At 39.8% G+C, this 27,281-nt stretch overlaps 1 protein-coding gene and 1 long non-coding RNA gene across 3 annotated transcripts in view; one reads left to right on the top strand and one right to left on the bottom strand.

Annotated features, from left to right (window-relative positions):
- Positions 1 to 27,281, bottom strand: part of PACRG (parkin coregulated) — a 213,907-nt gene that overhangs the window by 154,122 nt on the left and 32,504 nt on the right. For both annotated transcript variants that reach the window (XM_083434294.1, XM_083434295.1), the window contains exon 2: positions 18,439 to 18,573. In XM_083434294.1, coding sequence (XP_083290420.1) covers positions 18,439 to 18,573 — 135 coding nt within the window. The remainder of the gene's footprint in view (positions 1 to 18,438; positions 18,574 to 27,281) is intronic.
- On the top strand, positions 168 to 4,331 carry LOC310674703. Its single transcript, XR_014509717.1, has 2 exons — positions 168 to 371; positions 1,487 to 4,331. It is a non-coding gene; the product is annotated as an uncharacterized lncRNA (long non-coding RNA).

A 27,281-nucleotide genomic window follows, 5' to 3' on the forward strand; every position in this document is an offset into this window, starting at 1 on the left:
CTATTCTAGAACTTGGGCATTTTTCCTGTGAATGAGTCATGCACTGTCGAAAACAATCGCCACAGCGGGGACTTCAAAAGCGGGGGGGGGGGGGGCATTACTGGTGCCATCAGAAGCACATTCATAGTGAGCCATCTAATGGTGACAAAGTCTCCCCCTCCTTTCTTATCAAAGCTCCAGCGGGAGAGACTTAAAAACAAGCACTGAAAGGAATCCAGATAAATCCTTTGCCAAAGCAGAGGAAATTAGGTGAGAAAATATGAGTTTTGAAGAACAATGACCTGAGCTGGATCCCACTTTAATATCCGAATGTGTTTTACAAGCACTTGGATTAAGAATAGAAAGTCTTAGTGGGGCACATTAAATGTCAGGTATGGAGAATTTTTATTTAAATAATCACATATCTTTTAAGACCTTTGTCGTTTAAAAGGTAAATGTTTACTTTAAATAATGTGTTTCTAAAAAGAAAAAGCTAAAAAGGGAGAGCTAATATAGGAGTTTTACAAATATTGACCACTGAAATATGGAAAACATGTGCCACAAAATCAGTATTAATTGTGATTAGTTTGATAGCCTTCATCTTTTCTAAAAGAGTCCTATTTACAAACATCAGGTATAGACCAGGATAATTATGTTTAACCTCAGAATTGTAACTATAATTGTTTTTAAAAGAAAAAGAAAATCTGTTCCCATCATATTTAGGATCCAGAAAAATAGATAAAATTATGAGTATTCTTCTCTTCATTTTTACATATTATGAAGCCTACATATAATCTCCCTGTAGCTGACAATGTTAGTGAGCTGGCTTTCCTGAATTCTGAAGGGATACTTCCCCACTAATATTTTAAACAGTCTTGGGACAGGAATAAAAAGATGATGCATTCACAGCAGTCTTTAGTTAGACTGGAAAATCTCTTAAGCCTGGAGTATTTTTACACTTAACATTATACCAAGCATATCAGAAATGTATATGTAAAAATGTCAAGTAACTACTTAATACCAATTACACACACAGAGAGGGGGAGAGACTGTATGTGATTTAACACAAGCTAAGTTCAACAGGTTGACTATCCTTAGCTTCATCAACTAGTGTCACTATAAGCTGCATTATTAGTTCATTTGCACTTCAAATATCTTACAGTGAAAATATTTATCCATGAATACTCACACAATAAGGTAAGGTTAGCAAACAAGGTAGCATATCAAACACATAATATGATATTTGTACTGCCAGTTTGTGTTTTTATATCTTCTTGTGGAATATATTAAATAATTATGAACTGCAATTATATTAAAGGTAAAGGTAAGGACCCCTGACAGTTAAGTCCAGTCGCAGCGGTCATCTCACTTTACTGGCCGAGGGAGCTGAAGTTTGTCCACAGACAGTTTTTCCAGGTCATGTGGCCAGCATGACTAAGCTGCTTCTGGCGAAACCAGAATAGCGCATCTGTCCAATAATGTTTACCAATATATTTTCTTTCTTAAGGCCTCCTTCCTGAACTACTCCAATGCACTTGCATGTGCCCTTGAAGATGCTCCAAGTCCTAAACAGCTTTGGACCCAAGTGCTTACAATAGTGCCTCCCTCAGTATGAACCACCTCAGGCCCTATGACTGGCAGGGGAGGCCCTGTTGGGGACGCTGCTGTGGGGGCTACCCACTTGGCACTGACTCAAAATAGGGCCTTCTTGGGGAATTGTGAAATGCCCTCCTTGGTGAAGTGTACCTGTCCCCCTCATTTTGGAAGAATTTTAAAGCATTCCTGTTCACCCAGACATTGGAGGGCTGTTTCTGGCAAGCATGAAATGACTAGCTGTGAGGATATGTGGCTGTTTTTAAAATGTTTTTAGATATTCTTAATGTTTTTGTAAATGTAATTATTTTACTGCTTTGCTGTATGGTGATCTGGGCTTTTTTTAGAAAGAAGGGTGATGTAGAAAATACATACGTACATACTGTACATGCATACTAAGAAAGAGAGCCCAGTTGCTTGTGTTTCCCACATACTCACCCAGACTGCCTCTCTTCCCTAGCACTCCAGTCTGCAAGCTAACTAAGAGTTACCAATGGCTAGCTGAGAAGGTGGTGAGGGGTCTATTTAAGCTGCAGCTGTGCAGGAATGAGAGACAGATTTCATCCTTAGATTATACTAATATTCCATTTTCTAGCAATCAGACATGAAACAATCTACAACAGAAATCTGACCCGTGACTCCTGAAAAGATGAAAAAGTATTGTTGCATGGCACCCCAATCTCTGAGCAGTGAGAGATTCCAGGAGTTCCAGGCACCTACCCAGGGTTCGGTTTCCTTAGAATGAGGGGTGGTGGAGATTGTGGCGTCATTCGGATATATGGTTTATTTACACATATATACAACCTGAGCCTAAGCTGGAAGGGCTCATGGCATTGACACTCCAGAAGGTCTCGATTCTCCCATGATCACAGCCTTGGAATCAAATAGAAATCAAGCATGGCTCTCACTCTATGGCTTCTGCCTGCTTCTAGCCCTCAGCTCACAACTGCCCTGGCTTTTGTCCTTTCCACTAACTACCATGCAGGTGAGAAAGGGGAGCCCACCATTTGCTCTCTAGCACAGAGCAGCTTCCTTTGTTATACTGACAACCAGACTTAGGTGGTAACTTCAACCCATGCTTGGCTAATTCAACAATTGAATTCTCCATTAGATTTTAACCCTTACTGGATCCAGGAACTATAAGTGACTTAGGCATCATACAGACTAACCCCCCAAACTCACAACAGTATTAACAGTTACTAATTAATGCGTATCATTGCTATCAACAGATCTGAGATGCAACTGAGGAACAAATATGGCCTTTAACTTGTGAGAACATTATTCTCTGTCTGCTGCTGCTTTGATGAAAACTAAAACACAAAGTGTTGTATCCAGTTGTACCCTTCTACTCAAGGAAAGCTTTTTCATTCAGTGGAGGCTTCCACAAATGGAACAGGAGGTGATTTCTGCTGATTCACTATTACTCATTTGATTAGAGACCCTTTGGGAAAGCATGGGAGGTAACAAGGAGACAAGTGATACAGAAATTATCTCCTGCCTTCCTGTTCACGGAAGCTTGTGCTAACACAAAGGGCCTGCCAAGAGTGGAAGGACGCAAATGGAAATAGCCCGCTATAGTTTCTAGCCAACAGACAACAGAGGCTTCAGTTCAAGCGAACTCCTATAAAAATTAGTCTATATTTTAATCTACTTTAAATCCTGCAAAGAAGGAATCCAACATTAATTTAAAAACTGGTGTAGAGAAAAATGCCTCTTTGGGCTCATTAAGGTTATTAATTTGGACAGTTGGATTCCGCTTAACTGGGAAGAAATATCTTGATTATTCAACAACCTCTTGCTAACTATGCTTCATTCACTTTGGTGACTGAATTTAACAATTTTCTAACCTGTCCTCTGAGAGATTTCTTTAAGTGAGACAAGATTATTTTTCTTTCTTTTTTCTCCAGGATCAAAAGAGTGAGATCTTAAGAAAATGCAGAAAATGTAAAATTTAACTTCTCGTAATTGCTCGGAGAAGAGATATATCTTTTAGAATTACTACGAGGACCAAAAGATTGTTAGAAAAAAAATATAATTTCATATCGGTATCTATAATAAATGCATATGCTGCAATAACTTTCATATGGTATCATGAACATTTAGTCAAACAAGGACGCTAACTGAAGACATTTGGGTAACCTTGTATTGCCCTAGAACTCAATTTTCTTTCATAGGGTTCAAAGTACTTTTCTGCACATTCTTGACTGAGGTTCCTATTTTATGTTTAGCCATTCATGTCTCAGTCCTTGAGCTGAGATTGCATACTTTGGTCGGGGGTTTGATTCATTTATACCTTTTCATAGCCATACAACTTTTCATATATTTGTGTGCAGCGTGAAAGTGTCTGAAAAGTTCTGATGTTGTATAGCTGTCAGACTTCACAATAATTTCATAATCTTTTAAGCAAAATGATATTGTTCTATTGTTGTACATAATCATATTCCAAAAATACTCAAATCTTCAGGTTTTGATGTCTGGATTTTATTCAACCATGTTCCATGAATTGTCAAAAATGCTGCTCAAAATTGTTAGCTTATTTCATTTGCAAATTGCTAGCATTTATAAGCTGTATTACAAGCTTGCTAAAATTGCTTTGCTTTAGTCAAGTTCATCTTTAAAGCTAAGCCTCTGCTTACTTCAATTTAATTCTTGGATGTGTTCCACACTAGACATAATGTTGTTGTTGCTGATGTTGTTGTTTTAAATCAGCTGGGTTAAGCAGATGTCATCATTAAAAGTATCACTGACATGACTATTCAGAATTTGAATTTGCAGAATTTAATTAATGTGCAATGCAGCAAGATGTAAATGTCAAAGTTCTTACTACATTCACTTACTTTGTCACTGATTCAACTATATAAAATTTTGTGCTTGTGTGTTATCATTCTACATGTACTGAAGTATAAACATCAGTACATCTGATTTGTATGGATTCTCTAATGACTAATTAATTTACATTGCTGTACAATTTACAGACTACTGAAAAGTGAATTCATGAATTGAAAGATTCTGGATCAACTCCTTGGGGCAGGGAGATTACTTTTCACCAAAATAGAATCATTTATCTTCTTCCAATACCAGTATGAAGAATTTTTGAGATACTTTATTCACTTGCAATAATCCTCTTTTAATGTTATTTTCTTTATGTCTCTGTTGCAGCATTCTAGTACACTGGGTTAGATTCCCTTAATTTCCTTTCCCCACATATGACATTATACTTGCTACATTATAATGGATGAACTGTAAATATAATGGTAATACATTTTCATTGAATCTTGGGAATAATGAATGGGCATCTTAGAAATGGATGAAAGTACTGTAATTGCTTCTAAGCCTGCTTTTCCCTTAGTGGATTGTATCTGAATTGCTTGAAGTGTGTTGGTTAGTATTTTTGTGAAAATCTTATATATAACTGGTAAATGACTTATTGATCTAAACTTCTGAAAGTGACTTTTGTTCCATTCCTTGAACAAAAGTATGATGGCACAATTCAATTTTTTGAACTATTTTTTGCTTAATGCATTTTGGGAATGGCAACTGCCATGTCTCCAATATTCCATATGTCAAAAGCCAAGCAGGAAAAAGGCAGGTCAGGAAGGACCTTGAAGCATCACAGCTAGAACAACATATGCATTAGGCACTTTATGGATAAAGCAAAGTTAAATTCAGATGCTGGTCATTCAAAAGTATATCACTTGCTGGCTCTAGCTACTTTGAATGTTAGAATACAGGGCACCACCAAATACATATAAAGAATATATATAGTCCTGCTATAATCCCAGCAGAGCTGTCCCTAACTTACCTATCCCTAACTTACCTATGGCTGCAGTAGCATGGCTGTGGGGCTAAGTGCACACAGTGGTAGCACAATGTTTGCGGGGTTGCTGAAGTTGTTGTTGTTGTATTAATGTTGAATGGTCTGTGTAAAGGGACCAGTGGCCAGGTAAAAACAGTATTTTAAATTAATTGCAGAGTTTTCTGCACAACACAGAGTTCCTCCTGCTACCCATATGTCACACAAATCAGCTCTTAATGCAAGCCCAGACATTAAGTACAGTAGCAAAAATCACACTCAGACACTGAGAGGGAGAGACAGCTTGTTGCATTGCACACAGTACCACCTAATAGCAGCCACATAACTTGCAATGTGACCTCCATGTTTCCTATTAACTAAACATGACCTCTGGTCCAGTTATGTGCTTCTAGCTGGAAAGAGAAGTATCACAGCAATCCCATGCAAATGACATTATTGATTTAGCAGTTATCAAACATAACTTTTAGGGGGGAATGTTCATTGAACATTAGCGATCATTATTGTTACCAACCATTTTATATTTCTGGCCACAGACCGTTTTGAAACACTTTGTGAACTTAAAATAATACAAAAAACTCCTTAAACAAGGTACACTTCCCTGCCTATGAATAATATCCTTTAAAAAAAAATCACCCACAGAAACAGGGCAGACTCATGACACTTTAATTAGAGCATTTAATTTGAATATGTACTTAATTAAAATATAACTTGTTAATTCATTAGCCTTGGGTTATAACTGTGATACCAATTTTCAAGCATCTAATATGTCCTCCAGCACATAATTTATTTCATTACACTAAAGAAGTTTTTAGTGATTATGCCTTAAAATTATTGCAAACACATTTCTTGTTTGATACTGCAACAAATTAGAAGAAAGAAACGACTGATCAGATAGCCTGCTATACGACTATGCAGAAATAGAAAAAGATAAACTGTGAACATGTACAGTTTTTGTCAAGGATTGTTAGATGGTTGTTGAATGTAGAGATTACCTTAATCAATTCTTCAGTTGTTTTCTTTGTAATACTGCAGTAAGGTTATGCTATGTTTAATATCACATAAAAAATCTGACATACTAATAGCAAACATTACAATATAAAACCACAAAACCATACAGTCAATTCATAAAAAATTAAAAACAGGTTAAAAGCAAAATAATTAAAAACAAACCTCAATCATCAGCAGACCATTGTGGAGGATGTGCTCTTAACTGCATGCATAGGAGGAACAGAAAAGTTTTCATTTTAAAATTTGACATGGAAGGCACCTGCAGAATATCTACTGGCAGGGTGTTCCACAGGTTGTAGAATCACAGAACTGTAGAGTTGGAAGGGACCCCGAGGGTCATCTAATTCAACCCCCTGCAATGAAGGAATTCTGTCCACTGCCCACAGAACATTGCACCACCAATGTTCTGATTAACAGCTAGACAAACAGCCAGACACACAGACCCATTGCGCCACTGGGTGATGACACTAAAGCCCCAGTTTCTCATTGTGGACAAGTGAACCTCACCAATTTGGGGAACGAATGTGTGTGTGTGTGCGCGCATGCACACACACACTTCTACACTCAGAGCATAGTTAAGTTGCAAGATGGGATGGTAGCTGGCAGCTGGAATATTTTATACAAGAATTAGACTATGATTACAAGCTGAAACCTCCATGCTCAGAGGCAGTATACTTGTAAGTACCAGAAGCTGGGGACAAAACCAAGGAGGGTGTCTATTGCCTTTATGTTATAATTGTGAGCTTCTGAGAAACATTTGAATGGTCCACGTTGGAAACAGAATGCTGGACCCTTGGTGTGATTCAGCAAGGCAGTGCTTACATTCTGATGCCTGCCCAGCAAATTGCTTCACAGCAAGGAAGCAATGCACCAATCAACGTTTTTTTGTACATTCCTAGGAAACCAGAGGTGAATTGCACTTATCTTTTTGAACAGCAGTAGTTTAATGCAGCTATAATGTCTGTAGTAAAGCCCTTCACTTTGCCACAACAGTGGGAAGCAAACTATTGCTATCCCTTTCGGCTTTGTTCTCAGGCCGAGAACAAAACAGTGAATATTTCATTTTCTGACTTGGGGGAATATGGGCCAGACTCCCTTTCTAAAGAGGAATTCTAATCCCATCTAGCTCATGAAGAAAGAGGTAGTATGACTCTGTCTCTCTCAAACAACAGCAGTGGCAAACTCTTTGTTGTTCTTGCAGCATTAATTTAAAGATGCACTGCTAGTACTAATTATGTAGTCTTGTCCATACTATGGCCCCTGCTTACACTCTCAACCCTGGTCAAATGCATCAGCAGCTGTAATTCCAGCAATAAAGTGCCAGTCCAAATGTCCTATATGAATGATGAAGAGTTCAAGGATAGGCAAAAGGCACCTGCTCTAGGCAGCAGAAAAGTTGCCATGAAATGGTGAGAATCATAGTGGCCTCGTCAGTGATAATGGATTCTCTTGCTAATTGTGCTTTCACAAGTCTGAAAGTGCAAAGTAGGATGCTACTGTCATTGTTTTATGAACTCGGGGGGGGGGGGAGAGAAGAACGAGGGACAACAGCCTTTCCATGCTTTTCCCTGATATCCGCAAAAATGAATTTAACACATAATCCTGGGGGACCACTCCAACATCAGGACAACACAGACTAAGACTCTCGAGAGGCTAAATGATGATGCTGTCTCCTAAAAACTACTGCACTTTGGGTTGCCTGGTAGCAGTGCTGGCATAAAACATTTTGCTGTCTGAAGCACAGCCCAAATGGTGCCCCTGCCACTTTAAAAAGGCTTGCTACACTATTCAGAAACCAATTTCTTCCTTCATCTCTACCCCGCCATGATCTTGTGTGGAAAGGCCAACCCTTCCTAATAATAAAGATAGTATTGTATCTAAGTGAATGGATTCATTTGATAACCAAGTCAACATTCCTGCCCAGTTTCTCCTTTACTAAGCTACACTTAAAAGAGCATTTGGAAATTATCATTGCCCGAGAGAATCGGGTCTGAATATCTACTGCTGTGAAGACAGGAGTGCCTGGCGTGCTCTGGTCCATGGGGTCACGAAGAGTCGGACACGACTGAACGACTAGACAACAACAACAACATCTACTGCTGTATAATACAACACTATGACTGTAGACTTCAACAATATAGAAGCAGTTATGGTATCACATTTCTCTTACATGCCTTTAGAAGAGACACAATGTGGCTGATTAAAATCTGTTGTATGTACGAACACCAGGAGAGCATAGGGTGATTAAAAAATATAAGCAGTATGAGATTAAAGTGATCTGGGAAGTCATTCTTCCGCTAATAGTGTCACATCAGAATAGACAGTTTTGCACCAGCGCAAATGAAAACATCAAACACACATTGATTTTCCTGATGGTCACATTGTCAATTTCATTTGGTTTGCTACCTGCCAAACTGCTTTCTTTCTTTGTAGCCCTTGAGTAAAAGGAAGGGGGATGATTGCTGATAGGACAGAGACCAAGCCATTCATTATGTTTCTAATTGGGACAGGTCTTTGGATTCACCTCCAAGGTAGAATCGAAAAATTTATCAAAGCTCCATAGGTAGCACTGAAGAGAAATTTACTTCCTGACAAGCAGCAAGCAGCTCTTTCAAGACTGATGCTTCCGTGTGCGGTTTAAAGATTAGAGTGCAACAAGCTCAGACACTTGTAGATGGCAGCCTTTGTAGCTGGGGGAGAAAAGGCTATCAGGTCTGAAGCACACTGCGATAACAAGATGTCGCCCCAATGCTACCAGTTACCTGCCAGGCATTCTTCCTTTTTGGAGAAGAGGTAGCTGTTTTAACTGAAAGAGGAGGGGCCATTTGTTTTCCTCCTGGCTGCCAATCTACCACATTTTGAAGCTTATAACACTGCATGTTTCCCCTTGGGTCCATAGTAATGTGAATTGTCTTTATCCAAGTGCCTAACAAATCATTGTCACAGAGCAGCAGCCGACCTTTCTTTTCAATCTATGCACTTTTCAGGAGTTATAAATCAGTTGACTTTCAAGCTCGATGAGATGGCATATGCCCCGGTTTGAAGAACAGATGGAGGCTTGGGGGGAAATTGTTTCTGCAGGCTTGCTACAAGCAGCACAGCTCCATAAAAGTGAACCATTTGCACTAATTTCTCACATAAATTATACAGGCAGAGAGCACCAGCCCATTCAGCAGAAGAAAAAAAACATCTATTTTTCAGAGGTCATTTAACAAATTTAAATTAAAGCTATTTCTGATACAGGAGGTTTTCACTCTGTGCAGTTTCAAGAAATGACAATTTGCATCAGATAAGAGGATAGATTTGAATTCTGTAAACAAGAAACAAAACCACAGAATCGGCTTCTAAAACACTGCAATTTCTCTACAATCCTAGTTAAACCACATGTATTGATGAATACAGAAGAATTAATAATTGAGAAATTGTTGCTGTTCACTACTAAAGTCAGGTAAACTATCCACTTCCCTTTACAGGCCATATATACATATACATATACATATACATATACATATACATATACATATACATATACGACATAGACATACACACACACACACACATACACACACACACTCCTACCAGCCAGAAGTCAACTTTTAACAGAGTCCATTATTAAAAGAAAAAGAAATATAGGCATTTCCAAGGCAACATCCTTTGTTCTTTAGGAGAAACAAATTATTCAACTGTTAAATCAATGCATGTGTCACTTTTTTAACAAATATGGTACTTTACTTAAGGAGGTAGGAAAGACATTTCATTCAGTGTTTTGAATTATAAATATGAAAGAACGGGAAAGAACGAACAGTGTCTTGCAACTATGCATGCTTCCTTGAGGTCTTCCCCCTGTGGCTGCCCCTGTTGAAGGGCTCCTGATGGGCCTGGGGCAAGCAGGGAGGGCTACAGGTAGACCCAGGGCCTCTCCCAGTCAGACGAGCCACCCAGAGGGAAATGGGAGCATCCCAGGGGGGGGGGGAACATGAGCAGTCCCCCTTCCTCCCTTTTATGGCTTACCAGGTTTCAGGGAGTACTGGAACCGCTGGAGCCAACTTTTTAGGTCCCTTAAACCTCCGCAACCAGGGTGACTAACTGCTGGGTTCAGGAAACAAGTCCCCCTGTATGGGCAGCCTGAGTTCCCAATCATTTTCCTGATGAAACTAAAGAGATCCATCTCCAAAAACAGCTCTGCTTTCATAGAATCATAGAATCATAGAGTTGGAAGAGACCACAAGGGCCATCGAGTCCAACCCCCTGCCAAGCAGGAAACACCATCAGAGCACTCCTGACATATGGTTGTCAAGCCTCTGCTTAAAGACCTCCAAAGAAGGAGACTCCACCACACTCCTTGGCAGCAAATTCCACTGTCGAACAGCTCTTACTGTCAGGAAGTTCTTCCTAATGTTTAGGTGGAATCTTCTTTCCACCTTGCTGAAGTCCTTTCCAAGGCGTTCCCCTCCACTTAGAACATCCAAAAGCCGGTGGGCCCTCAAAAGCCCCAAACTAAAAGCCAAGAAAAATTGGATGCCAAGAAGAAGAAAGGGGGGATTTATGGGGCCGGTAGAGAATGAAAAGCTGGCAGGAGCAGCGGAAGGAAAGCTAGGAATAAACAAATAAAGAATAAATCCCTTTCAATATGGTGTTCCCTCCTCTTTTGCCATCCCTTCAATGTAACATGCAGTGGAGCTGGCAGGAAATAGAACTTGAGGGGGTTGTCTCAGCCCCCAAGGTGCATTCTCTAAAAGAGATAACTTCCTGACAGTGAAGAAATGGGCGAAGACAACCCATATCATATCATGGATCACATTCATCCCTACAGGAGAAGAGAAAGTTCTATGAGCCTCAGACAGCAAAAATGATGGTGATGTGATGAATAGTTATTTTTTATTTTTTAAAACCCTCCTGTGATCATTAGTGCCAAGCATAAAATAATAAAATAATAATAATAATAATAATAATAATAATAATAATAATCATTTATACCCCGACCATCTGGCTGGGTTTCCCCAACCACTCTGGGTGGCTTCCAACAAAATTTTAAAAATAATTAAAACATCAGTCATTAAAAACTTCCCTAATTACTCTCAATTCTATAGATATTATAGATTTTTTTCAGTTATGTCAGAAATATTCAGTTTGATGGATTGTTCCCTCTTTCATTATATAACAATATTTCTGGGACATATAATGAAACATCCACTCAGAGAATCGCCACCATCATCTGAGGAAGATAAAAACTATGAATGGTTTATCTATTGACCTTAACATTATATATGGGAAAAGATAATATTTCCAGGAACCGAAGCAATTAAGGGTCTTAACAGCTAAAGTCAAGCCTACAAATGGGGCCTTCCTACATTCATTATACATTTAAAAAAAACCAATGATGCACTCTTATCCACATATAATTGCAACATGCACTTTTAACATGAATCTTTATTGTGCATATTTGCTGATTTGCTTCATTTATTTATTTGCCAATTTGTTTTTTAACTTTAATTTCATTAGAATTTTTATAGAATATTTTATATTTATATAAAAACTGCTTAAATTGTTTTTGTTGATTATACATCTTGTCAAATAATATAGATAAATAAAATCTAAATTTGGCCCTTAGTTATCTTATTCAAAGGTGGATTGATAATTCATCCGCACTGAATCACTGTCGTTTGATTTTGCAAGACAAAAAAGAAAATAAATTGATTTTACAATACAAATTACAGAAGTTAGGGAACTAGCCAGTTTATGTGCTAAAGTAATTTTGGTATGCGTGAAAGAAAAAAAGATACAGCAAAGAAACACCGGGACATTGCAACAATTGTTCATAGAGCAACTGCAGAGAATTTTGTTTGCATGGACTGACACTATCAAGCACCCTCTTTTCAGATCTGCTTATGTGTGTTTGCTTACACAAGGCAGCATCTCTGAGGCAGCAGCTCTGAGGCAGCATCAGCTAAAGGCAGAGGAAATGATACATTGTGTTCCAAGGTGAAGAAACTGTATTTATTCTAGCATTCCCTTCCTGTTGCATTACAAGTCTTGTATCTCTGTTCCTGTGGATCACAGCCTGTTTTTATTATATCTGAAAAGGTAAGAAAATACTGCTGCTGAGTAAGAGCACTGCTTCATTGCTTTCCTTTTTCAAAAGACTTCTGATCTGTAAGCCTTTCAACAGCATTTTTTTGGGAATTCAATTCCAGCACTATAAATCTCTACTCATGTGTAAGTCTAATTGAGTTCAATGGGGTTTACTCCTGGGCAAGTGGTTATAGGATAGCAGACTTTGGTTGCAATATCCTAAACTCAGATCTGTTTACTGGGGCTAACTCCAGGTAAGTAACTATAACCTAAAGGGTTAAACCAGACACCACAGGAGAAGTTTTGAGAACACTGGAAAACAGACGTTAACTTTCTATATATATTCGTGTTCAATTATGACATTAAGTGGAAATTTGCAAGGGAAACAACATAATTTATCTAAAACCAAATTAATTAATAGCTAATTCATATTGTGCGGGGGAAACCACATTAGAATAAAATCAGTTCGCTTTTAAGGGGGCACAAGACTCTGGTTTTTGTTCAACTAAATATTCATTTCAGGAGCTTTCAAGTTATTTTATATTGGAAACAGGGTTCATAAATAATTGAACAACAGTGGAAAGTTATAAGAATCAATAGATAGTGATTTTCAAAAAATTGATCAACACATACAAAAGCACTTACAAAAGTAAAAAAGAATTAATTAGAAGCATTTTACTTTGAACTAAATGGAAGAGCATGCCCTTTGGCTGTATTTACAGCCAAAGGGTGAGGGAGAGAACCCCACCGCCTTTCAACTCTATAAAATGTCCCACTGATCAGCAAAAACATAAAGTTAATAAGGGAGGGATATTTGATGGTTTGTAGTCTTTCCTCAGAGCCACTCAACATCCTACCACCCTTGAATGAAAAGGTTTTTGTAGCCACGCTATTAGTAATGTTCATCTTCTTACAAAAAAATCACTGCAAGGGCTAGATGGCAGGTGGGCGGGGGGGGGGGGCACTGACTTACCAAGTGCAAAATGAATCATGAAATGCATCACATACAAACAGAATGAAAAAATAAAGGACAATAACAAAATGGTGATATATTGCATAGTTTTGTGAATCCTGAAATATTTGTGGCAAACGTAGTATCATTTTCCTCCACCTACCCTGCTAGTCCTTCATTTCATAAGACTAGCTTCTACAAATAAATGTGGTTGTGCAAATGCCGCTTATCCTACTGCTTACACAGAACTCTACACATCATGTCAGACTCTCTATAATGCCTAGATGATCACTGCACACATGTACCCATGCACTGGTCCAGCTGATGGTCCACAAATTTACACAGCAGCTTCCATTTTCAGAGCAGGTCTCACAGGCAAAACAAGTTATGTGCATTTATATTTCTGTAATGTGATTTATATTGGTTTTGGAGCTTTGTGGTTGCTGTTGCCTTTTTTAAAAAAAGCCAAACACTTTCTGTTGCTCTTTGCACCCTCCAGAATGCATGGCTGATCAGGCACATATTCCCACCTTCATGCCCACACACAAAAGACAAACCAATGTTCCCAAAATATGAAGGAACTGATAAGCTTAGATCAAGATTTACTGTGAGTGGAACTCTGCTCATAAGAGGGGAGACTATTTTTACTGATTCCTGCTATGCCCCCTGAAAATCTGCTCTGGAGGGTTTTCCTGGAGTGAAGGAGGTTGAATAGGGTGAAGACGCAGGTGGAAGTGAGAATTCCTCAGTTCCTCTAGTATGAGACTTTGCTAGCTTGAAGTTACTTTTTATTTGAACGCTGAAGCACAAGGAAAATTTATGCATGGCTCAAAAGCTTTTTTAAAGCATTCTAGGGTGATGGGATAGGGTAAATGCCAGAGAATACCTTGTCCCGCTGCTGCCTGTGAAAGGTTGCCCACTCATATACTGCCACTCTTAACACATTCTCCAGCCACTATACAATGGGCAACAAGAGATACTCTTTTCATCATCAGTGCCCATAGGATCCAATTTCATTCCTCTTGGATGAGGTCCCGTAGGACCATAATATCTTTCTTGTTCTTTTAAAGACCAGAATATATTTCAACATTACAGTAACATCCACAAAAATAAAAAAAAAATTCTCTAGAACTAGATTAATGCATGTGCAGACCTATGACTAGACTAGATTTACAACTGGACAGGACCACATCATGTGTACTTAAGGTGTTGGAGATGTGCCACAGTACCAGCATTTGTCCACACTTGAAACGTGTTTTTGGTAAAGTCAGTGAGGGGTCCAGTGCACACTGAATACAATTTTCTGTTGGGTAAAGTGCAGTTTAAAGTCCAAAGTAATGACTCACACTGAAGCTAAAGTTCCACTGTTGTTCCCTTACTGTACATTTCAGGCACATGTTTGTATACACCTACGATTAACAACAGCATGTCACACCACAAAGCAAGGGCTTTTAGAAGGGAACTGTGTTAGAAACCAACAGAAAGAAAAACCCAGCACTAGGAAACAAATTGCCCAGTCTAATAACACAACTCTCCTCACTGCATTGCACGGCAGCAACAATGGAATGAACAGAAAATGTGGCCATGTGGATAACACAGGTCTCCTCATTGTGTTGCTCCACAATGACAAGGGAAAGAACTCGGGAGAAAGAATGCTGTCCTACAAATCCCCTCACAGCCCTGCAGCCAGCCAGGGAAGGCAACAGAGGAGCAAGTAAACCTGTTAACATACACACAAAGCACACCCTGAAATAGGTGCATCAGATCAGCGAGGTCTCTGCTATCTCATTCTTCAGTCTAGATGTGCCCAGATTAGTTTGAGAGTTAGCAAACAGTCCTCTGCAGCTGACAGGTCTCTAAATGTCTTAAGCCTTCTCTTGTGACTCAGACAAAAGATACTGGGAGACAACAAAAGAGGTTTAAAGATGCTCTCAAGGTAAAGGTAAAGGTACCCCTGCCCATTCGGGCCAGACTTGCCAGACTCTAGGGTTGTGCGCTCATCTCACTCTATAGGCCGGGAGCCAGCGCTGTCCGCAGACACTTCCAGGTCACGTAGCCAGCGTGACAAGCTGCATCTGGCGAGCCAGCGCAGCACACGGAACGCCGTTTACCTTCCCGCTGGTAAGCAGTCCCTATTTATCTACTTGCACCTGGAGGTGCTTTCGAACTGCTAGGTCGGCAGGTGCTGGGACCGAACGACGGGAGCTCACCCCGCCGCGAGGATTCGAACCGCCGACCATGCGATCGGCAAGTCCTAGGCGCTGAGGTTTTACCCACAGCGCCACCCGCGTCCCTAAAAGATGCTCTCAAGGCCAATCCCCGTCATAAGGGGAACACAAGCATTTCACAAGGGTGACCCTAAGGCAAATTTTGCCTCTAGACAGAGGAACCAGGGCATACTCTTAACACATATCTCTCCAGGAGAGCAAGCACCTCTCGGACAAAAGTAGTAGAGTGCACTCTCTCTGCTCCTTGTCTCACCTTCACCAAACAAAGATTATTCCTGAAGCTTCTCCCTTCAGGTTTGCCATTTTGGAATGCAGGACTGTAAGGTCTTCAAAACAGATGAGGCTTGCTGCTCTCGGTTCTCCACTCCCACCTTGTGCTGGATATCCCCCTCCCCCCCCCGAGACTTGCAGCACATTAGTTAAGGCCTTAATCTCTGTCACATGCATGGATAAATTATGCAAATGAGCCAGAAGCTCATCAGATGATGTCAAGGTAGATGCTGGGCCCACCATAGGATCAAATGGTAGCTTGTACACAGTGCTTCCTACTTTATTACCTTTTGCTGGCATTTGTAGCCTAGGACAAGGTAACATAATATCACTGGCAAACAGTGACTAAATATACTGAAGAAACCCATTATTTCTTATTGTTCTGTACATCTCCTTGCCCCCCTGTCAGGGAACTGCCATCAGAGCAGGAGGAGGTGAGAGGGCTCCCGGATGATGGTGGAGAGGGTCCCAGTAGGAGGAGGGATAGCCCATACGCTGGGGAAAGAAATCAGCGTAACACCAATGGAGAAGGGGAGGAGATAGAGGAAGCGGAGGGGTGGCTCCAGGATTCTTCGCTGGAGACAAGCGGAGAGGGGACGAGTGCTCCTTTGCCCACTCCCACTTTGCGCAAAATGCTTTCGCGCAGGCAACGGGGGAGGAGACTGGGCGTCAAGCAGCTTTTATGTTGGAAGCGGTTTAAGAAACGCCCACTGACGGATTCTGCCAGCGACTGAGGCAGCCACGAGATAGAGGCTGCTCTGTCAGAAAGGGTTCAACCATGCAAGCTAGTCATGAGTAAAGGCAACTTACGCACAAGCAATCCCTAGAACCATTACACCCCCCTTTAAAATAATAATTAAAAAAAATATTAAATCTTATCTACTTCGGTTAAACTGTTTTCATACGTGTATTCCTTTTTCTCTCCACTTCTCCTCTGCATTCCCTTTCCTTTGTGTATTCATTCAAATCAAATGTATTATTGTATTGATAGTAAGCCTTAAGAAAAAAATAAAACATATTGGATGTATCTAATGGTGGCTCTGCCTTCACTGGAAAATGCTTCTGCTCATTTAAGCCATCACTGGATACAACCAATTAAGCATAAATTGATAGTGTCATATAAATATTCATATAAAACTTTATATAATCAGTAACATGTAACCATACAAGAAAGCATGCATTACAGTTCTCAGTTATATCTTCAATGATCTACTACATGACTTTTCTTATAAAATGGATGGCATGTTACCACCATGAAAGTAAAAACAAAGTTTTCTTCTGTTGTTACTCTGTTACTAATGTCAAGCAGAAATTCAATTTTCTGTTAGATCATTAGTTGTGCCCATCTAAAAACGGAGCCAAATGCATCCATTAAATTATATTAAAAACTTGCAGGTAGGATCTAATTGTTTGATGTGTTTTGTACATAACAAATTGTTTAGTTATTTCATAAATAATAAATATTATTCACTCAGTGACCCTACTGGTCACATCTGTTTTTGTTTTTATTAACAAAACTACAGCAGCTTAAATTAAGGTCATTTTCAACAGGACCCACATAAACATCCAAATAATAAGTTAGCTCTTTTCTCCCTCATTCAAAGAATGCCCAATTTTTTGGTTATCCTCTATTCTGTTTCCAGAAAAATCTGAACCCAGCCCAATAAATTGCATACAGAGACACACACAGTCACCCCAACGCACACACACATACATAAAAGGAAAGTCATTCTTTGATAACCAAAATAATTAAATAGAAAGAGCAGGTTAAAGATCAGCATTCATTTTTCAAATTAAATTTAAAAGCCTGCTCTAGTTACTTAAAAGATTGGCAAGTTTTACAAATAACATCACCAAGCCTTTTAGAGAGAAACACTGCTGCATTAGAATGAAGTCATTAGGCAATACATTTATTTTGAAGCCAATTAACCTTTTGTCAGAGATGTCGGAACCATAATGGTTTCAGCAGTGGAGGTCAGCCTCTAACAGGGGCACGTATGACAGCGATTACGCTGTCTGACATATGCTGCAGACTGGGAGTGCAGCCGCGGAATGAGAATCTGCCTTCGTTTGTATTCTGCTCTGCATTTCAAGGGAGCAGGCAATCTTGACCTATCCATTTAGGTAATTAAAGCTTCCATTTGGAACTGTCCTGCAGGAAGGTGAAATTTGGGGGGAGATAAATGGCTGCTGCTCACTGTATCCAGCCACTTCCATCATTTGATGGACTGCCTGAAATAGGCTGGGTTGCCAGGTCCTCATAAAAATAGAGATGAATTGAGCAGGAGACAATTCTCTAAGGCAAAGCAACTCTGTCATTTTCCTTTTTTGCAGCATATAATTTAATTGTTAGCCAAGGTAGATGGCTGACTCAGGAGGCCACTCTCTAACTGCTCTCCCACCATCTTCTATTTGCTAAGAAATTACTCCACTTTATTTACTTATAAGCCAATGTTTTTTTGGCAATGAGAGATGTCACTTCAATAAGCGCAGCTGGCTGTCACAGCTGCGCCCTGACTTACCTTCCAGGCTATTTTGTTTCCTCTTGTATCGTGCTCAAGGGCGATTGGGAAGTCACCTCGCTCATAAAACTTGCGAAATGCTGTAGGCTTTGTTGGTCTTTCTTTAAAAGCTCCTGCCGCTGGTGGACCTTTCACCTAAGAAAACAAATTAAATTAAAAACCCATCACACAAAATTTGTCTGTATCAAGAAATACATTTCTGATTAAATTAGAGATTTAACCAAATTGGCTAAGAAATCAGAGTGCCACATGTCACCAATGTCAAACATTCACTGTCAGTGTTTTCTATGGAATATTTGTCCCAGGGTTTTTCTTGATGGAGAATTAGCAGGTATAGGAAACACAAGGTGGTTTTCAAATGAATATATATGATTTTGTTTGCAGTGGCATTTCACTTCATGAGCAGTCTTAAAACAGATTTAAAATTTTCATCTGTTAACCATCAGATGCAAAATCTGGAGGTGATATACCCATTGGGAATTGGTACTAGGAGAGGAGGTAAATTATACATTGGGAGTTGGTAGTACAGACAGTGCTTTTTTCTGGGGGTACGCAGACCCCTAAATCTTTCACTTAATATGGGGCTCAAAGCCAATTATAATAAGCAAACTATTTTAATATTTTAATGTTCCGTTATTTTAATGTTGTATTTTATTTTTGTTTTTAAGTTGTAATCATTCATCTTGTTTTTATTATTGCTTGTAAGCCGCTCTGAGCCCGGCCTTGGCTGGGGAGGGTGGGGTATATATAAAAAATTATTATTATTATTATTATTAAACATTTTGTGAATCTAAGTTTGGCCTCATTGAGGGGCAGTATTTCAATATGAGTAGGAAAATGAGAGTAACCCTAGACATTTGGGGGGGGGGGAGAAGCACTGAGTACAGATACGTAATTCCAGGGTAAAGGTAAAGGGACCCCTGACCATTAGGTCCAGTCGCGGACGACTCTGGGGTTGCGGCGCTCATCTCGCTTTATTGGCCAAGGGAGGCGGCGTACAGCTTCCGGGTCATGTGGCCAGCATGACTAAGCCGCTTCTGGCAAACCAGAGTAGCACACGGAAATGCCATTTACCTTCCCGCCGGAGCAGTACCTATTTATCTACTTGCACTTTGACGTGCTTTCGAACTGCTAGGTTGGCAGAAGCAGGGACCGAACAATGGGAGCTCACCCTGTTGCGGAGATTCGAACCGCCGACCTTCTGATCGGCAAGCCCTAGGCTCTGTGGTTTAACCCACAGCGCCACCCATGTCCCTTAATGCCTTACACCTGCAGGTATAGGGTGGTGTATAAATTCAATTATTATTATTATTATTATTATTATTATTATTATTATTCCAGGGTAGGTGTTTGTTGTTGTTGTTGTTGTTGTTGTTGTTGTTGTTGTTGTTGTTGTTGAATTTATACACCACCCTTTACCCGCAGGTCTCAGGGCATCTCAGTTTAAAACTCCTGAATAAAAAATTAACAAAGCAGGTTAACACCAAATGGATCGGCATTTGCTGCCAGCAGTTTGAATAACCAAAGTTGCTAATCCCCATCCCATCCCAAGACTGTGCCTGTGAAAAGAAGCTCATAACTGACAAGAGTCCTGTCAGGGTTGGGATAGGCCTTACGGCAGTAAATGTCTGCTATTCAATTCTGCAAACTGATGTGTCTCTTCAGAGCACATCTAACCATCTGGATAGCTCAGCTGGTTGTAGTGCGGTGCTGATAACGCCAAGGTTGCAGGTTCAATCCCTGTATGGGACAGCTACATATTCCTGCATTGAAGGGTAGGACTCAGGGGTCAGCAAACTGTTTCAGCAGGGGGCTGGTCCACTGTCCCTTAGACCTTGTGGGGAGCCGGACTATATTTTTTTGGGGGGGGGGCGAATAAATTCCTATGCCCTACAAATAACCCAGAGATGCATTTTAAATAAAGCACACATTCTACTCATGTAAAAACACGCTGATATCTGGACTGTCCGTGGGCCAGATTTAGAAGGTGATTAGGTCTTAGTTTGCCTACCCATGGACTAGATGATCCTCAAGGCCCCTTCCAACGCTACAATGCTATTCTGTTTTGTTCTGTTCTATGACGGTTGGGCAAAGGAACTCTACATAGGGCCAAATCATTGGTCCTTACTGACAGAAATGTCAATCCAGGCACATACTTGTTTATTAAATACATGCTCCAGTTTGGCTACAAAGTGAGAGTACAGCTTAACTTCTGACACTAAAAGGAGTGGGTCAAAGAAAGGAACAAAGTTATTACCAACCAGCATTACTGCAGGAATAGAAGCATAGAATTGTAGAGTTGGAAGGGATCACAAGAGTCATCTAGTCCAACCTCCTGCAATCTTTCACTTAATATGGGGCTCAAACCCACAACCCTGAGATTAAGAGCCTCATGTTCGACCAACTGAGCTAACCCCCAGCTGATGTAGTTTCTAAGGCAAATGTGATTATCGTTGTAATGTTATGGTTCCATAGATTTTTAATTCTAGGTCTGAATCACAAGACTGTATTCACATGGTTCAAAAATCTTGTGAGTAACTTGATCCCCCCCCATAACAGGTTATTCATTTTTATTTACTTTAAAGTATCTGTGTGTGTGTGTGTGTGTGTGTGTGTGTATGACATGACTAATATCAGAATTCAAAGACTTCATAGATTAAACACAAAATTGTCAGAGTGTGACTTATTCCTAAGGGAGAGTGTTCCATTTCCACATGGCAGGTACTATCACACTGAAAGCCCTATGCCAGATGGAACAAGACATATTTAAGGATCATGCAGTACTACCAGTAGGTTCTCTCTGGGTAATCTCAGTCAACCATGAGATGATAGCCGTGTTCAAATATATAAAAGGATGTCACATAGAGGAGGGAGAAAGGTTGTTTTCTGCTGCTCCAGAGAAGTGGACACGGAGCAATGGATCCAAACTACAAGAAAGAAGATTCCACCTAAACATTAGGAAGAACTTCCTGACAGTAAGAGCTATTCGACAGTGGAATTTGCTGCCAAGGAGTGTGGTGGAGTCTCCTTCTTTGGAGGTCTTTAAGCAGAGGCTTGACAGCCATATGTCAGGAGTGCTCTGATGGTGTTCCTGCTTGGCAGGGGGTTGGACTCGAAGGCCCTTGTGGTCTCTTCCAACTCTATGATTCTATGATTCTAAACAGCAGATATGCAAAGAAGTGTCTGCACACTTTTTTACTACTACTGGTACTACTACTACCACTAATAATGATGATGATGAACAAAATGATATTATACTTGACATAAACAAATTAAGTGCTAAATATGTGCAAAGGGGAATGGGCAAAATTATAGATTCTTAAATATATATAGAATCATAGAATCATAGAATCATAGAGTTGGAAGAGACCACAAGGGCCATCGAGTCCAACCCCCTGCCAAGCAGGAAACACCATCAGAGCACTCCTGACATATGGTTGTCAAGCCTCTGCTTAAAGACCTCCAAAGAAGGAGACTCCACCACACTCCTTGGCAGCAAATTCCACTGTCGAACAGCTCTTACTGTCAGGAAGTTCTTCCTAATGTTTAGGTGGAATCTTCTTTCTTGTAGTTTGGATCCATTGCTCCGTGTCCGCTTCTCTGGAGCAGCCGAAAACAACCTTTCTCCCTCCTCTATGTGACATCCTTTTATATATTTGAACATGGCTATCATATCCCCCCTTAACCTCCTCTTCTCCAGGCTAAACATGCCCAGCTCCCTTAGCCGTTCCTCATAAGGCATCGTTTCCAGGCCTTTGACCATTTTGGTTGCCCTCCTCTGGACACGTTCCAGTTTGTCAGTGTCCTTCTTGAACTGTGGTGCCCAGAACTGGACACAGTACTCCAGGTGAGGTCTGACCAGAGCAGAATACAGTGGCACTATTACTTCCCTTGATCTAGATGCTATACTCCTATTGATGCAGCCCAGAATTGCATTGGCTTTTTTAGCTGCCGCGTCACACTGTTGGCTCATGTTAAGTTTGTGGTCAACCAAGACTCCTAGATCCTTTTCACATGTACTGCTCTCAAGCCAGGTGTCACCCATCTTGTATTTTTGCCTCTCATTTTTTTTGCCCAAGTGCAATACTTTACATTTCTCCCTGTTAAAATTCATCTTGTTTGTTTTGGCCCAGCTCTCTAATCTGTCAAGGTCGTTTTGAAGTGTGATCCTGTCTTCTGGGGTGTTAGCCACCCCTCCCAGTTTGGTGTCATCTGCAAATTTGATCAGGATGCCCTTGAGTCCATCATCCAAGTCGTTGATAAAGATGTTGAATAAGACCGGGCCCAAGACAGAACCCTGTGGCACCCCACTAGTCACTCTTCTCCAGGATGAAGAGGAACCATTGATGAGCACCCTTTGGGTCCGGTCAGTCAGCCAGTTACAAATCCACTGAGTGGTAGCATAGTCAAGACCGCATTTTACCAGCTTCTTTACAAGAATATCATGGGGCACCTTGTCAAATGCCTTGCTGAAATCAAGGTAGACTACATCCACTGCGTTCCCTTCATCTACCAGGCTTGTAATTCTGTCAAAAAATGAGATCAGGTTAGTCTGACATGACTTATTTTTCAGAAATCCATGCTGGCTATTGGTGATCACAGCATTCCTTTCTAGGTGCTCACAGATTGTTTGCTTAATGATCTGCTCCAGAATCTTCCCTGGTATTGATGTTAGACTGACTGGGCGGTAATTATTTGGGTCCTCTCTTTTCCCCTTTTTGAAAATAGGGACAACATTTGCCCTCCTCCAGTCTGCCGGGACTTCGCCTGTTCTCCAGGAATTCTCAAAGATGACTGCCAGTGGTTCTGAGATCACATCTGCCAGTTCTTTTAATACTCTTGGATGCAGTTCATCTGGCCCTGGAGACTTGAATACATCTAAACTAGCCAAGTATTCTTGTACTATCTCCTTAGTTATTCTGGGCTGTGTTTCCTCTGCTGAATCATTTCCTCCAAATTCTTCAGGTCGGGCATTGTTTTCTTTATCGGAGAAGACTGAGGCAAAGAAGGCATTGAGGAGTTCAGCCCTTTCTGTGTCCCCTGTTTGCATTTCACCATCTTCTCCTCTGAGTGACCCCACTGTTTCTTTGTTCTTCCTTTTGCTACGAACATACCCATAGAAGCCTTTTTTGTTGCTTTTAACCTCTCTAGCAAGCCTGAGTTCATTCTGTGCTTTAGCTTTTCTGACTTTGTGTCTACACGTGCTGGCTATTTGTTTGAATTCCTCTTTGGTGGTTTCCCCCCTTTTCCATTTTTTGTACACATCCTTTTTTAATCTTAACTCAGTTAAAAGTTCTTTAGATAGCCACCCTGGCTTCTTTAGGCACCTTCCATGTTTCCGTCTCATTGGTATTGCCTGAAGTTGTGCTTTTACTATCTCCCTCTTAACAAACTCCATATATTATGAAGCTTCCTGCTATGAAGCATGTTCTACTTTTTAACATTAATCATTCATCAGATAAAGGAAAGGAACTAGGAAAACTTGATTATCAGAATTTATTTTGCGACTAAAATTTCCAAGAAATTATGGTAACCTTGCAACATTACATGGATCCACTCATCTAGTGAAAGGCATAAACCCCCCTAAAAATAATAATAGATCTGAAAATAAGATATTGAAAGCCATTTATAATAAGCAAACCACATGTCAATTCTTCACTGTTGTAACAGAAGATTAAAATAATTGTTTCTTAATTACAAGTGACATTTCCTTATAATGTCTCTGGAAAAGAAACTCTACAAGGTAAAGTTTAATGTTCATTTATAACACATTTTATAGGTTGACAATTAGTATTAATGTACTCCAGAGATACTCCAACAAGCATTTTATTATTCAAGCTCTGTATTTGCTCCTTTGGAATCAAACATATCATCTGAACATTTGTCATGGAGAAATAGGTGATTCAAGGAGGGGACTTAAATACAATTGATTTTCATAGCCTTCCGTTACTTGGGCTACTAGATCAACTATGGTCTTTTTTTGTTAATTTGAGGAAAGGTGAAAAAAGTTTAAAATGGGTATCAATTTCTAGAGATAAACTGAAGAAAACTTAGCGAAAGCAGCACTGATTGCTACAGTTTTAGGACATGCAAGTAAAAAGAGAACGGAACTGTTATGTTGTAGTACTGGAAGCAGTTGAGATACATCCACTGTTTTGTTCAGAATATTTTTTTCCTGTTTTCCTCCTCTAAAAACTAGGTGCATCTTATGGTCAGGTGCATCTTATGGAGCAAAAAATATGGTATTGGTTCATTTTAAATATTCAAATACGTAAAGGAACGCAGGGCAAGAATAAATAAAACTAGAACCTTGGTCCATCACATGAAGCTGAATGTTGAAAGATTCAGGACAGATGAGAGCACATAGCTCTGGAATTTGCTACCACAAGATGTAGTGATGGCCAAGACTTTAAAAGGTGTTTAGACAAATTAATGGTGGTAAGGCTACCAAGGGCCTCTAGCAATAATGGTTGTGCACTACCTTTGATGTGGTATGTAAATGAATACTAGTTACTGGGAATCAAAAGTGAGTGTTGTTGTACTCATTTCCTGCTTACAGGTGAGCCAGCCTGAGAACAAGTTGCTTGACGAGATGGACCTTTGGTCTGATGTAGCAGAATGGCTTTAGGCTTAGACCATCATGAATGTCTTTAACATGGTGTTTTGGGGTTCCCACTATCATGCAGTGTTGGCAGTGTAAACCCCATTATGACATAGATTGGAAATGCAGTTAAGGATCATGAAGTTCCACCATTGAAGAATATTTGCATTCTCCATTCTAAAATCTCTTGGCACATTTCATACGTTCTGCCAAGATAGTGAGCACTTGGGAAGCAGGATTCTAACTTAATTATGTAAGACGAATAAGGCATACTGGCTCTCCAATCAATTTTAATCAGTTGCCCTTAATAATGTCATTGATATTGACCATAATATACCCATAGCTGTCAACTTTTCCCTTTTCTTCTGAGGAATCCTATTTGGAATAACTAAAGTTATAGCTCTGCAAACTACACACTTCAGGGTCACGCCCCATAAAAAGTAGCAAGAGCAAAAATAAATAAATCCAGTAGTTTCGCTGAAATATGCAACCCTATCCTATATGCAACCCTATCCTACTCAGTAGTAAATTCCACTGAGGTCAGTGGGATTTTCTCCAAAATAATGCGCACAGGATTGCAGCATTATAGTGAAATCCAAATCATGTTTAGTCCTATTGGATTTAATCAGGTTTACTCGCAGGTAAGTGGGGATAGGATTGCAGTCTTAGTCATGATTAAAAGTACAAAACTGGGGGCAAAGTCTGGGATTTATTGAACAGAAAGCTGGATAGTATTCTGCTTTTAAAACAGAGGATTTTCAAAACTAGTTTGCAATATGTCATGGGAGGGGAAAGTTGTGCAAGGGGGGAAACCCAACAGTTTTCAAGATTGTGGCTGACAAAACTATATAATGAAGCATAACTAGAGCAGTTTACAGTTAAGCTGTTCACTTTGCAGAAAGTCACAGCTAAGAAAGAGAGACGTGACTTGATTCTTCTGTGAATCATCGCAATTGCAAAATGGAAATTATAATACTATTCCAGTTAATGCAAATTAGATTAATTGGAAGTTAGTGGCTAACAGTCTTAGAATCACTGAAAATCTCACACATCTGGTTAGAAGCTAAATGAGTGCAAAGAACAAACGTTAGCTCATTTTCTTCTTATCTCTTATACGATGAACCCTAATGGGTTGGTTTCAAATGTCATATCTCAAATAAGCAGACGGGCCAGCGTGCCCAAATGAGGACATAAACTGAGGGGACAGAACTAGCCCTTGAGAGAGAGAACTGGAGAAAGCAATACAACACAATGGGACTTAATCATGTGAAACATGAGGCTCCTTGTATGCATGTCTCCCTTCAAGGCAAAATTTTACAAAAGCTTATAACATTTATTTTTGCTCCTTTTTTTGGTAAACCACCCTGCGATCCTCAAATGAAGGGCAGTATAGAAACTAAATAAATAAGAATTCAGTTTTGAACCCACATTAGCTAGTATAGTCTTTATGCTTTTTTCCTGGAGTATCATTAGTCCCTTCATTTAAAGAGACGAGTACTAAAGCATTTTCCAAAAAATACAATGTTATGTGACTACATACTCTAAACCATTTTTTTATTCCATACTTATAAACGAAACATTAAAATCCAGGAAGCAAGCTGTCTCAGACTGCTTAAGCATAATTTACACAACCACTAGTTTTAATTGATGAATATTTCTCACATGTTAATGACTTTAAATAGGCCCACCAGTCACATGTATTGCAGATATTCCTATAGGCAGATGTATGAAACAGCATATAAAAATATGCTCCCGTCTAAAAAGTTATAATGGCGACTCAGGAGTCTCACAGCAAATATTTAACAGGTGTTCAAGGAAGTTTCACAGGGCACTGCGTTTTTACAGAAGTTAGCATATTTCTTTGTTATCCAAGAGCTTAAAAATGATTTATTTGTTTTTACATGCGTCTGTTTAGTGTTTTGCCTTTATTTACTGCATATGGTATAAAGGAGAAATGCTACCTTAATCTTAATAACAACAACAACAAATTTTAAAACATGATTTGTAAGGTAATACTTCAATATTAAAAGAAATGATAAAGGAATATAAGTAACTAAGGGTACAATACTAAACTGAAAATCCCTGGTTGAAAAGCTATAGAATTCAGTAGAAGCCCTGCTATGCTGGCAAAATGTCAGAGATGCTACTACTATGATACATATACGGGCAAAACATGCCATCAGCAGAGCCATTCTGTTGGTGAAGATGTGGTGGAACATGTGGCTGACATGTGGGCAGCGTA

Source organism: Podarcis tiliguerta (genome assembly GCF_965153285.1).
Source record: "Podarcis tiliguerta genome assembly, chromosome: 3".
In the NCBI taxonomy this organism is placed as follows: Eukaryota; Metazoa; Chordata; class Lepidosauria; order Squamata; family Lacertidae; genus Podarcis; species Podarcis tiliguerta.